This window comes from Nothobranchius furzeri, chromosome 2, assembly GCF_043380555.1.
Source record: "Nothobranchius furzeri strain GRZ-AD chromosome 2, NfurGRZ-RIMD1, whole genome shotgun sequence".
Lineage (NCBI taxonomy): Eukaryota > Metazoa > Chordata > Actinopteri > Cyprinodontiformes > Nothobranchiidae > Nothobranchius > Nothobranchius furzeri.
The window spans coordinates 7236604-7250843 of record NC_091742.1 but is presented as its reverse complement, the minus strand read 5'-3'; the positions used below and the strand labels follow the sequence as shown (position 1 = coordinate 7250843).

The 14240-nt window shown below is 39.8% G+C and overlaps 1 protein-coding gene across 1 annotated transcript; it reads left to right on the top strand.

Moving 5' to 3' along the window:
* Nucleotides 1–10341: 10341 nt before the first annotated feature.
* Nucleotides 10342–10886, top strand: LOC107377968 (protein ripply2). The gene is made up of 3 exons (XM_015947954.3): nt 10342–10458; nt 10569–10633; nt 10721–10886. Exons 1-3 carry the CDS (start codon nt 10342–10344, stop codon nt 10884–10886), a joined length of 348 nt encoding a protein of 115 aa, XP_015803440.3.
* The last annotated feature ends 3354 nt before the right edge of the window (nt 10887–14240 follow it).

Sequence of the window (14240 nt, the reverse complement as noted above, 5' to 3'; positions counted from 1 at the left end):
CTGAGTCACACAACAAGCTCTAGCTTATTTAAATTTTCATGTAAATTAATGTGACCTATTCTAGAAATTGATTAGAAGTTTATTATATTTCTGAAGATTATCTGAAGATCCAAAACTTTGTGTGCTGCAAGCCACAGGGATCATGTTTGGGATCACTGGCTTTAAAAATCAAGCGTTCAAACACATTTTCATTAAAGTAAGGCTCTTTGTGTCATTTCACAACACGAAATAATGCAAATAAAAATGACTGACTTTTGCTATTTTACAGTTGAACCACTCCTGTAAGTCTTCTCAGTATGTTTGTAAATTAAATACATGACTTTGTATTTTTAAGTTCTGTTATTTCTGTACGCTCTTGGACTTTAAGAATAATTCAAGTTTTATTTTGAAAAGGTTTTTGATGTTTTCAGTTAGATGTTAGACCAGGGGTGGGCAATCCTGGTCCTCGAGGGCCACCATGCAGCAGGTTTTAGTTGTTACTCTGCTTAGACCAGGGGTGTCAAACTCAGTTTTGCTCAGGGGCTACATTGAGGAAAATCTAGTCCCAAGTGGGCCAGACCAGTAAAATTAAAGTATGCATAAATTAAAAACTTCTTCAGATTGTTTCCTTTGTTTTAATATGATCAACATAAAACAACGCTGGAGCCTGAGGACAGTGTATCCAAAATAGTTTAAGCACAACATCACTGTTAATAATACAACCCCTGAAGTGTATTTGAAAATGTGAAATACAAAACAAAAAACCCAGACTATTCCTCAGTAATTCAAATAACTGATTCACAGATCACATGGCTATATCAGTTTCATGCATGTCTTTGACTCCTGATACCTGACATCTTTTAGCTTTCACCAGTAGTTTAATTGAAAAATGAAAAATTATTTTCAGACTTTACGTTGTAAAGTCTGAAAATAAGGTTTACACAGAGGTGGAAAGAGTACTAAAATGTTGTACTTAAGTACAAGTATAATTACTTTCATGAAATTTTACTCAATTACAAGTAAAATTACCTGCCTCAAAATGTACTCAAGTAAAAATAAAAAGTAGCTTATTTCAAATGTAATCAGAGTAAAAGTTACTTAGTTACTTTTTTGACTGTGCAAGGACGGGCTCTTCTGAATAGTTAAAAAAGACAATGGGGGTATAAATGTCAAAGTGGCCGTTTTTTTAATTAAATGAACAAATATGCATATTGAAGTACAAAGGCAGTTACACTGCAAACTAGTAACATAAATTAGGTTATAGTCACAAGCCCATGACTTTTCCCTGAATGCTTATTTAGAGCAGCTGATTTTTAAAGTTAGCAGAGTTCATCTTTGGTAGTGGGTTCACTCACTCATTTAAAGATATCGGCCAGAGGCAAAATTTGTTTGAACAGCATGTGTAAATGTGTATTAAAATCTCAGATGAAAAAGGTTTTTGGATTTTGACGGCTGGAATTGTAAGAAAATCTGATGTTTGTGACTGGCGCAGGAAAAACAGAAACTAACTTCCGGTCTAAGCCCTGGGCAGCTGGTGACGTTTCACATGGAGCTCTGCTGAAACAGCTGTAGTAAACAACGCCTGGCTCTGCTGTTTCTGCGTTAGCGTTATAGCAGAGAACAATGTGTCATCAATCAGATGTAGCTTCTGAAGCCTCTACTAGTCCATCGGATTAGTTTTTTCTCTGGGATACGGCGACGAGAACGGATATTAGATTACTGGAGAAGTTCAACCGAACTCCGATCCCGCCAGCTGGATATCACTACCAGAGGTGCAGACATGTTTTAGACCGTTTGACTCAGAAGACCTGCGACCTGATTTGGACATAGAGGAGGATTCTGTTAATCTTCTGAACCAAAATCGGTACAGTTTGTTTACTTTTCTTAAATATTTCATTTCTGTGCTCCACTGGGAGCTCTAAGCTGACAAGTTTTCAGCTGGTCTTAGCTCCATCATGTGTCCCAATATAGTTCAGTAATCTACAGTTTTACTGCTGTGTGTATTTATTGACATAACTCTGGAAAATAGTTAACCAACAATTTACCAGAATAAATCTTCCTGATGCTGGAGTAACTCCTTAGCTCAACTCTTTGTTTACACTAATCCAGGATGACATGGAGGTTTTCATGTTGAAATATAGAGATCATCTTTTAGATTATATCTGTGTGTGTGTGTGTGTGTGTGTGTGTGTGTGTGTGTGTGTGTGTGTGTGTGTGTGTGTGTGTGTGTGTGTGTGTGCGTGCGTGCATGTGTGTGTGTGTGTCTGTCGTAGCTTTCCCAAAGGACTTGTTCTTTCCTTACCGGAGCGAACACGGTTAGTTTTGCTGCAGTCATGCTAACGGGACTCGTCTGGAGTCCAGAAGTAGCGGTGCGGTTCTAGATGGATTTATAGATGTAGGTTATTATTTTAGATCAGACCTGTTATTTAAAAATGCGTGTAGGACACAGACACATGGCTCAGACCTTTTGCTGCAGCTGTAAATGCAATTTTACGTAATAAATAGGAGCATGAAAGTAAACAAATAACAGTGATTCACAATATTAGCATCAGCAGCTACCTTGTTTTACGTGCTGGAGTGACGTATGCGAAACACAGTTATTCACTGTGTGGAGGAGAGGATTTGGATTTTCTGTAATGATTTATGACAAAAGTCCTTAATAAAATAAAAAACTGGACCCAGTACATGTTTATATAGATAATAAAGTGTAGTTATTTTGCATTTCTACAATTTTAATGCCGAGCCAATACCTTTAACCCTTCACCACTGAAACCAGTTTGTTCATCCCAATCCTCCTAAATAATCCTCCAATCATCCAACTGGAATCCTTAAGGGTCCCGTAACATCCATCCTGTCAGAACAGGCCTTGGGAGCCCAGGTGTTACTAGAACTAATGGTGTCTCCTCACCAGCGTGAGCCTCCAAATTGTGAAGGTTGGTCTACAAACATGAACATTAAATTCATGCATTTATCTCCTCTTGTAACACTTTAACATGTTTTAAAAGGCTTGTATCATCATAAGTTACACCTCCCAGACCAAAAATAGGTCCAATATAAGATAAAATATTATCATAAACACTGCAGAGACATCATTGTTTATTAAATACAAGTTATTTTCCTGAGCCATTACTTCAGCCAAGATATAGGATGCATGGATTTGATGAAGCCATGCTGTCTTATGCAGTCCCACACACACACACACACACACACACACACACACACACACACACACACACACACACACACACACACACACACACACACACACACACACACACACACACACACACACACACACAGCATGTTAGAATCTTTTGAATGACTAATTTAACTACACTGAACTGCTTTAGTAATAATTTAATCTCTTATTCTGGAGTAAAAAAAGAAACAAGCTAAATCATCACATATCTGTGGCATCAAGAAGCAACTTCTGAGTTCAAACACAGGGATGGAGCACAATGTTTACACCTGAACAGTATCAGGATTAACTCACAGAGGCCTGCAGGTCTTCTGTTTTATGAGCAGAGCGCTGATAATCCACTTCTTAGGAGCGCTAAACGTAATTTTGCCGCTTCCGTGTGCAGTAGGGAAACACATTTCAAACACGGAACTGAGTCTGGTTGCCGAACCGAGCAGAATTCTGATGACGTCACACCGGTGCGCGAAGGTGCGGGTTCCAACCCACAGGAGAGAGGAGGTAAACAGCGAGTGGATCACAGGGACTGAACTGATGTTTTTGAGCAAAACTGCAATAAAAATGGCTGTTTGTCCTCATCGTAAAGCGTGTAGCCCCCCCCCCCCCCCCGTTTAGACGTGGCGCTCATGCAGGTGTCTCTTTCTGTTCCGACGCTGCTACACGTAATATTTTTAATTTATTAAGCCTACAATTTATTTTTACTCAGTAACGGATATGATTTAAAATGTAGCGAATTACAATTCTTTTTAAAAAACTTACTCAAGTAAAAGTAAAAGTACAGATTTTAAAAATGACTTAAAAAGTATAATTTTACAAAAAAGCTACTCAATTACAGTGACGTGAGTAAATGTAATTCGTTACTTTCCACCTCTGGGTTTACACAATCATCTCGCGGGCCGGATTTAAACTGTGTGCGGGCCTGATCTGGCCCGCGGGCCGTATGTTTGACACCCCTGGCTTAGACACACCTAGTTTGAATCTACCTAGTGATTAACTCATTCACTGCCATTAATGACTAAAGTCGTCATTTTAAATCTAACCATTCACTGTCAATGAAGTCGTCACTGGCATTTTTTTACTGTGTGGGTGTCGGAACAAGCCCCCGCACCGTGAGAACAAACATCTCAGCTCTAAAGCCAATCTTCATCCGCGTACGTCACATGTCACGTGATCAGGAAGCAGAAAATCCATGCGTTAGGACAGTGGTTCCTAATCTGGGGGTCCCGACCCCCACAAGGGGGCGCCAAAGCCTCTCAGTGGGTCACCCGGACCTCTCCACTTTAAGGGGTTAAAACTTCATTTATTACTTGTTTATAGCCTACATTTTGCTCACATTTTTTTCATGAGTGAAAAGTTTACTGATATTAAGACAGGAAATAATTAGTACAGTAAAAGTAACACACTTTTAAGAACATTTTGCGCAGCTCACTGTTTTGTTTTCAACTGTCAAAAGTTCATTAAAGGTAGGACTGGTTGATTAATCACAGCCTTTACAGTAAATAATCTAGTATAAACAGTAATATACACATTTAAGTACATTTTGCTCAGTGTATTTTTTATGTGTCAAACGTTTATTGAAAGGAATGATTGATTTATCAGTGTTTACAAGAAACAATGTGTTCAGAAAAGTAATACAAACTGTCAAGCACATCATGCTCTGTTTGGTTTTGTTAATGACTTTGTTCTGTACTGGAGCCTACTATTACTGTTATCTATTGAATCAAGGCATATTAAAATGTGCTTGAACAATTTTATCATTTCTTAATGCTGTTTGTACTGGAAGAGAGAATGGGAGGGGGTCGTCAAAACTTTTACTGGTAAAAAAGGGGTCCCTTGGGAAAAAGGTTGGGAACCACTGCGTTAGGAGATCGTTTTGGGCCGCTGCTGTAAAAAAAGTGAGGAGCGAACCGGAAAAAGCTTCTTCTGATCACAATTCAACAACGGATTATGAAAGAACGGATAACGCTCAAAACACGCTGATTCTTCCTGATGTAAGAGGTGAGTCTCTTCTTTGTTTTGTTAGTTTTGGCACTGACATCATCCTAGCGCGCAACGTTCTGCGACTCTTACAAAAACAGTAAAAATGCTGGCAGCGAAAGGCTTTTCTGATCACAACATGGCTGGCAGTGAACGAGTTAACAGGCTGCTGCAGAGTCTGGTGTGCTGCTGAACAGGTGATTCATCCAAGAATCAGGTGTGTTGGAGAAGAAAAACAACTAAAACATGCTGGATAACGGCTCTCAAGGACCAGGATTGCCCACCCCTGTTTTAGACCAACGTCTGGTTTGCTTCACACCCAACGACTGTATAGATATTTACGAAACATCTGATTGGAACCCAGAAGTTTAAACAAGAAGAAAAGATGTTCACTTTAAATTTAAAGTTCCGCCCTCTTTACGTAAACTAAAGGCAATATTTTTCTGATACAAATAGACAAAAATACATGGCCTCCCCTGGCCACCCCTTGCTAGCAACACTGATTCTATCATCCCATTATTCTTAGTATTCATCAATAACTATATAAAAAAATCTTATAATGGTTTAGCTCAAGGGGGGTTTATCCTGTGAAAATATGTGAATAAATAAAATAAACAAATAAAATTGGTTCTATTTGATTGACGTAAACAAATCTTAACCATTTTTATAGAAATCTCCCAACAACAAAACAGATGCCCCAGTTTTTGAGGGTTAAGAAAATAAATCAGACGCCACATGGGACTGGAGGCAGGATGGGAGGGTTATCAGCTGAGCATCTGTTTTTTTATCACATGAATCAGGAGTCCTGCAGAGATGAATGTTTACTCTCTTAAGCCAGATTAGCAAAAACAAACATTACGTGTGATAAGAAAAGTAAAATAAATACCCACCTTTATGTAAAATCGGACTCTACCCTTAAAAACATTTTTAAGGGCCCCGCCAGGCCAAGCCTGCACCCTTACAACGTTTACATCAAAACAAGCGGCTCGACTGCGGAAGGTGTGCTATTGCTTTTCTTAGAGTTTTTATTCATTTGCAATTGGCCTGTCAATTAATTATGTAAACAATCAACAAATTAGGTTGTTAATTAGTTAATTATTTATAATTGTATGGTCACCCCAATATCATTACCACACACGTTACATCAAAACAACCGGCTCGGCCATGGGAAGTACTGTATATCATGATCACCCCAACATAGGGCTGGGGGGTGTGGCCTAAAATCAATATCGCGATACAGTGAGGATTTCACCTCGATAACGATAAATGGATGATAACTACAGGTGTGCGCAGAAACAAAAGTTGTCCACTAGATGGGGCTGTCACATGTATCACGTTGGGTCAAATTTTTTACCTGACTCAAGGTGGTACAGCTTCTTAAAGGGACAGGAACTTTGCCAGTCTACACATATTTTCATTTTTTTTTATTATCAAAATTATTATCACTGGAAAAATTATATCGATAAAAGTCAGAAATTTTGATAATGATACATTTTCGATTCATTGCCCAGCCCTACCCCAACATCACCCCGACATCATGATTCTGGGTCTCTATAACGCATGGCTACTATCTTGTGCCAGCGGGCAGGTCACTTTTAAATTTTTCTTCAAGAATTTTCTAGTTTTTAATAAAAAGACATTTTAATGCATCTATGTGCCACGTTTTAGATTTGTGAGGAAATTTCTGAAAAAAAAACGAATATTCATGAAAGCACTGCAGCCTTTGGAGGACTACATGAGAGCATCTCTTCAGCACAATCATTTGGAAATACGGAAACATCCTCTACTAAAATAAAACAGGACACATCATCATTCACTCTCGGAATGACCACAACCACAAATGCAGGCAGCAGGAGGATGGAAACCATGAAGATGAGCACATCATTAACCGTCATCAGCCCTAACCTTTTGCTTGACTTGAATTAGATGGTATGAAGTTAATAATAAGCAAAGATAAATTAAAGATGTAATTTGCAGTTGAACGGTTTGCAGGCTTGATTAGGATGTGTTCATGGCTGACTGTAATGAAAGCTTTCAAAATGAGAAATCTAAGCAGTCTGAATGGGAGGAGGTTATTAAAAAACAACTTAGAAGAACGTCTAGGGTTATTTTAGGATAAATTTGAAGTTTTTACAGAATAGCAAATGAAATCAGGCTGACCTTTATCTAAATGCTCTCCAACTGCTCATGTGCTTTTCTTTGTGTCCATCTTCTTCAATTAAAACTTGATTTTCTATCGCGTGTTGTTTTGTGTATTTTTATGGGTTTTGCAGAAACTTCCTGCATCTTTATTCAGGTCGCACTCTGACCTCACATTCGCCCGTCCTGCTTTTTTTTCAGTTTCTTATTCTGTTGACTGACTTTGCTGTCATGGATATTGTTTTGCAAACCCATCAAGACAAAATTCACACAAGACGAATATTCAAAGTTCATTGGAATGGCCAGTTGGACCAGCTGTGTTATTTAGAGTTTATTGATGCGCCCACTCGGTCACGATGGCTCCCCAGAAGGTCATGTTTTGTGTAAATGTGTTTTTTTAAGCACAAAAACACATTTTGTTCAATGCTTTTAAACTGAAAAGCTGAAAATGCTGCCGTGTTGTGTGGCTTTAGTTTGTATCATTTCAGTCCTGAATATGAGTGACGATGTTCCAAACGTAACAAAGCTTTTAAAACAGCACATTTAGTAACCAGCTGTTGTCGTTTCAAAAGCAAATAAGCTTTCACCATTCATTTATTCATCCTGTGCTCCAAATGTGTTTTAAGGGCAGCATGCATGGTCGTTATGAATGCAGTTGTGATACATTTATAATCTGGTTTGACATCATCTCGCTGGTATAAGAAACTAGGACTTCCCGTTTCCCTCCTTTTATGCATGTGGCATTTCTAAAATTGGGAACATCCTGTCCCAAAGTGACACAGAAAACTAGTCCATCCATTTATTACTTCTAGGCTTGACTGTTACAAATCTTTTTTGGAAACAAATTTGGCTCCAGCTGATGCCAACGTTTGCAGGAGGATAAATTATATTTTTCTAGTTTTAGCATCACCTCGTTGAGTATTCGTAAGACCCCAAACTAAATCTTATTTACTAATTTAGAAAACTGTGAAAGATCATGCTTAATCCTATATTAAAGTTAAAGTCCCAATAGTCATCACACGTTGGTGAAATTACATCTCCGCTTTTGACCCATCCCCGTGGGGAGCGGTGATCTGCAGCAACTATTTGGTGCTTTAACCCCCGATCCAACCCCTTAAAGGAGAGTGTCCAACAGGGAGGCATTGGGTCTCATTTTTAAAGGTCTTTGGTACCCGACCGGGATTTGAGCCCTATTCTGTCAGTCCCAGAGTTGACACTCTACCACTAGACCACTGAGAAGGTAAAGATTGTATTATTCCATATTTTCTTGGCTTTCAAATTGCAGGCTTACCTCTGGTTCCTATAGCTTTTAAAGGGGGCATTTTGTGTAAAACTGACCTTTTGCATCTTTTTGTGCTGTCATCTTCTGTTAGGAATTACTGTATGTGCTTGAAATGAGTCGTTTCAAAAAGTCCCTATTTGTGATGTCACAAAGCTGATAGTTACTTCCATGAAAACAACTGCGAATCCAAATGTTGCATAGACTCAAAAACGATCCAAATCAAGCTCATAAGATCCTGGACAAGCCCCCCATTCATGTTACAACCTGGCAGCAACATGATGTGTAGGTTGAACACAGTTTTTAGACTTTAGAAACTTTATTAGCTGTAGCTGTCCAAAGATCTCACCAGATCAGCAGAGCATGACAGCAGCCCCTGTTGAAGTGAATGTTTGATGTACCTTTACATTTCACGACATGATCTTCTGAATTTGGTATTATTAAGCATCGTTTCAATTGGCTTGAATTTGGACCTGATGTGATTTGGGTTTATTTTCTATTTGATGCTTTAAACATGACTCGTGTTATGATTTGGTGCCATTTAAATGATCTGAATATATTTATTTTAAAAAGTCTTCCCTGGAAAATTATGTCATGTGGACATCAGCTTCTGTTCACCTCAGCCAGGTGCAAATGCATTTAGGACACCCACATATTGTGTTCTAACATTTCTTCATTGTTATGTTCAACGTTTTAAATGTGCTCCTCAACCTGAGCTGCTGAGAATATTTCTGAATATAAAAGATCACAACAAATGCCCGATACGCAAAAACTCTCAGCTTCTGAACATCTGGATGAATATGCAAAACAAAGGAGTGAACCCAAAAAGAGGTGAGCAGCAGAGCCCAGCGTGGCCAATTAGCTTCCAGACTGAGACTGAGAGAGAAGTGGAGGTCTGTGTGGACCTTGTTAGTGCCAAGGGTCTGATCTCTTGTTCCCTCGAGAGGTTTTGGTGATGTGGACAGAGCTAGGGAGCAAGGAAAATGTAGTGTTGGTCATGCTTTACCATCAAACACAGACAATGTCACAGCAGAGTGTCTGCTTTGACAAATAATGCCTGCAAATGCAGCACCCATTAGTACGGAACAGCTTTCTGCAGCACATATGTGTCATTTATAATAATGGTTCCATATCGCACGCAGGCCCACACTCCCCCCTGCTGGTGCACGACGGGGAAAATACTCATCCAAACGCGTCCTACCATATGGGAATCTGATGCATCTGCCCAAGTGCAACCTGCATTCTTCTGCTGCACAAAAGGCATGCAGGCGCGTGCCTCCTCCTGCTTTTCAAGCATGCATGATCCTTTCCTCCCTATATCCTTAGGGACACGTGTTCCTTCACGCCTCACACCCAAATGGCTGCAGAGACAGATAAATAACTTTTAGAACGACACAAGTTTAAACAAAAGTTTTGCAAACAAACTGCTAAGTAGAACCTTCTGCACGTGAGTGTTTTAAAACAAAATGGTGAATTGTGTGTTTTGGCACCTTTTTGGGGGCATGTGCGTCTAAAAAAGAAGCCACCTGTAGATGTTTGTTTCCATGCATTAACATTTCTATCTAAAATTGTTCTCGGATTGAAGACAAGCGACCATCTGGCCGTTGTTTGCTGAAGTGTCACTTCTCACCTTTCCACCGTGGCTCACTTTTGGGGGCGCGTCAAAGTTCACCCTGGCACGGGATGCTGTGCGCTGATAAAAAGAAGGTTTTTCCAGTCAGTCCCACATTCCTGAGTGGATCTGACGCGGAGCGGATCCGCGCAAGGAGACATGGAGAACAAACCCAGCTCCGGGCCACAGCCTGGCTCTGATGGAGACAACCCAACCCAGGAGCGCAGCTTCTGGAGACCGTGGAATAAAAACGCGGACTTACCCAACAATCATCTGGTGAGATTTTGACTTATCAGCGTTCACAAAACTTGGAATTCAAACATGCATCAAGCAAATGGGACGTTTTAAGACTTCTATACATGAAACCCATCTTTTTGAACCTCCAGAGTCACGCATTGCGCGAGGATCTCAACACGCAACACAAGATCCAACAAGTCATCCATCCAGTAAAGTAGGAGACCTGTTATAAACAATACCAGGAACTTTGCACCTTGTTTTGGTTCAAGCATTAATTAGTTCATTTGTCTTACATCTGAAGGTTGTTCTGGCCTAAATCGAGATGTTTCGATTATCTTTACCGGGACGCAGAAAAGCTTTTACGCAACTATCCATTCCAAGCGACCATCTGTCCTTATGAAGACCCCAGCAGCGACGAGGAAGATGAGGATGGTGATGAAGAGGAGCCAGAAACAAAGAAAAACTAAACTTTAAATAACTCTTCATATTTAAACTTAATTTATTCCTGTAAATAACCTTCACGTATATTTCCAATAACCAACCTTTAAGCATAAGTTATTCCTGTTGTGTGTTTCCTCTACATTTTATCATATTATTTTAAATAAATATTTCTTTCTATGACATATTTCTGTATATTTACTTTATTTATAATACTGAAAATAAACCATCCAGTAAATTGATCTCTTATGTCTTCATTTAAAAATAAAACTTAAAAATACACCCTGACAAACTATTTTAACACAATATTAAATCAAACAATATGAACACAAATGTTGTGAATTATGAATTATTTTGCCCTTTTTTGCTTTTACTTGAGTTAATATGAATGTGTCGCTCCTATGAATACCGTAAATCCTCTAATACAGGCCCGGGTCTGTATTTTACTCAAGCTCATCAAGCTCCAGGCCTTTATTGGAAGGAGGGCCAGAATTAGAGGCAGGCCTCTATTTCTATTTGAGCAAAATGAACTAATGGTTCGCTGGAGTTTTTGACAATTAAAATTGCGCTCACATTTTCAAAGTTAAACACATTTCTTTTAACAACGGTAGTTTCTGCTTCAGCCATCTCCCCCCTCCCCCTGTGCAGCGGCCGCAAACTCACTGATGCGCCTGCAGCCTCTCAGAGATGCTGCTGCTCTAAACATTAAAATAATTATTTCATTTTCTGTTCCTCACTTCAATGGTGTCTGTTTGTTGCAACCACCAGGTACAAAAACTAACTTGTTTTTATTTGACTATTTTTCTGTCCTGCCTGTTTATTATCTTCCTGCATCTCCTCTCAATCCTAAAGAAAAACTGCTACCTGGGTTCATATATATTCACCTTATGAGTTACCTTTGAACTGCAGTTCTAAAAGATCTACCGACCACAAAAACAGCGGAGTGCGTGCTGCTCGCCGGCCGCATCAGTGAGGTGCGTCATCGGAGGACAAAACAGGTGATGCGCCCCGATCCACAGCAGCAAAAAGCATCAGGCACAAGTAAAAGACAGAAAACATAAAAGGAAATGAGCCGACATGAATGATCGCGTGTTAAATTTGTTTTTGAGGTGGCGACACCTGATTTGATAATGTTACTGTGGCCGTGCTCAGGACGCAGATGTCTGGAGCGCGTCAACAATCAGAGCTTTGCATGCGCAAGCTGGTTAAGGTTAGGATGGGGTGAGGGGAATGTTAAATTGCAAGAGGGTAAACGTCACAATTTGGTTAAATGTCCGTTTTACGGCGGGTGTCAGTACCGACGCTCTGGCACAGCGCGTTGCCTCTCGACGCGCAGGAGCTCGTCACCTGCTGACAGCAGGCTGCTGTCTTTTCCGTGGACTGCATCTTGCCGGTCATCATCACGTGACAGCGACTAGTCGATGACGGGCATAAAAAGTCACTATAGTGAAGTCGACTAGTTCATACAACCCCTACTGCTCCCCAGAGTGTTCTGCAGCATAATCAGCACGTTCTCTTTGAACTTGATATCAAATTTTCGCCTCCTCTTCGTCTCTGCATGGTTAAAGTTACCCTCGCGGTCTATCACTGGCAAATCAAAAGTGAGATGGATGACACAACCGCCCCCCGTACTTGCTTGTTACCACATTCCACGCGGCCACAATAAAAAAACGGCCATTATTCACCTCCGCCGACTCCGACACCGGCCAAAATGTGATACCCGGCCGTTAATTGAATACAGGCCAATATTAGAGGATTTACGGTAAATGCAATGCAATAAAGTGGTGAGAAGTGATAGGTGGAGGGTGAAAACCAGCCAGGACAGCACAAATTTGGCTCAAATGGATGCAAAAAAACCAACTTGATGCAAAAACTCCATGAGTATCCTTTATATTTTATTTGTGCACATCAAATAATTAGTCAGCCATTAGTGAGGAAAATGTTTAGATGCAGAATAAAGGTGAAAAAGAAAGATTGAAGCAGCTGAAATGAATACTGTTTTGAGATCACGTCATTTTGCACACCAGAGTTAGAATAATTTACAATTAAGTCAATTCTAAAATTCTAATTGCACATCAGTGCTGCCATACTCAAAGAAAAGATTGTGTGCTTAAAATACAGAAATACAGAAAGCATTTTACTGCTTCATATATTTAAATGTGTTATTTCTCATATGTTTTGCAGCTATAAAGTTAAACACATAAAGGCTGTTGAATAAACTTTGGATCTTAAATCAGGCCAGTTGAACTTTGAATAATGAGACAGCCTTTCTTGCCTTTGTGTGGGAATTTCTCGTTTTGCCTTTAGGTGTTTTGCAGAGTGCAAAGTTTGCACCCCTTCTTCTCCTGCCCGGGGTCACAGCTCTGCTGCTTTAGAGTTTTATCAACCTCACTGACTGAGTTTCACTCACTTCCTAAGGGCTGCAGGTGAAAAAAAAACTGAGTTAATGTTAAAGTCAGAGCGGTGGTAAACTTTTCATGTCTTTTGGAGATTTTTGGGACTTTCCCATGCATTGGTGTTAAAGCCACAGCGTGTTGTTGGCGTGACATTTACTCACCCTTTGGAGGTCTGAGCTAAAGCACTCAGTAATTAATAATTCTGCCAACATTTACAAGAGGGAACGTTTGTGGGTCCTGGTCTAAAAACCTCTATAAAACCACACGATAACCATCATGTTTGGGGAATGAGACTTGGATTATACAGTTAGCATATCTTTAAACCGTGCAGAACTTCAACATTCATCACCAAACAGCAAGCGACAAACATTCTCTTATATTTATATATAAACATTAAAAGTGTGATTTCTTTTGCATGGATCAGATCTAAATTGCCATCACACTTTATTTGTAGCGTTTTCCCCTGTTTGCAGCAGCTAATGTGCCAACATGGCTTCTGGCGTCCCCCGTGTGAGTTTCTGCCACACGTTGTGGTGCGATCGCAGACACCAACCAGGTGACAAACCAACAAACTGTGACTAAAGCTAATCAGCCGGTTTCCCACATTCACACCTCAGTCTGAACACACTGATGGAACGACTGCATCCAGTCTGGCTCATTATATCATTTATAATCTCTTTATTGTTAACGGCGCTGTGAATCAGAAAAAGTGAAATTGTGTGTTTTCATAAAGGGTTAGGGTTAGGGGAAAATCAACATTTTAATCCAGGTGTTACTCAGATTACCAAATCTAACCTTTTACTAAAAAAGTGATGCTTGATATTTTTTTCAATTATTAATTTGAGCTTAAAAATAAAAACCCAAATTTTGAGTTTATTCTTCAGGAACGATACTGTACTATACCATACCATACTAAACTTTTCACGTTGTGGCAGGTGGAGGTCGAACCCAAAGTGCAGAACCCAGAACGACTCGAGGCAGGAGTGG

Bases quoted from the DNA above. Each gene is read 5' to 3' on its own strand.
- LOC107377968 (XM_015947954.3), top strand. From the start codon at position 10,342: ATGGAGAACAAACCCAGCTCCGGGCCACAGCCTGGCTCTGATGGAGAC. The intron at 10,459-10,568 runs GTGAGATTTTGA...TTGAACCTCCAG, and splicing joins ACTTACCCAACAATCATCTG to AGTCACGCATTGCGCGAGGA. The intron at 10,634-10,720 runs GTAGGAGACCTG...TTACATCTGAAG, and splicing joins CAAGTCATCCATCCAGTAAA to GTTGTTCTGGCCTAAATCGA.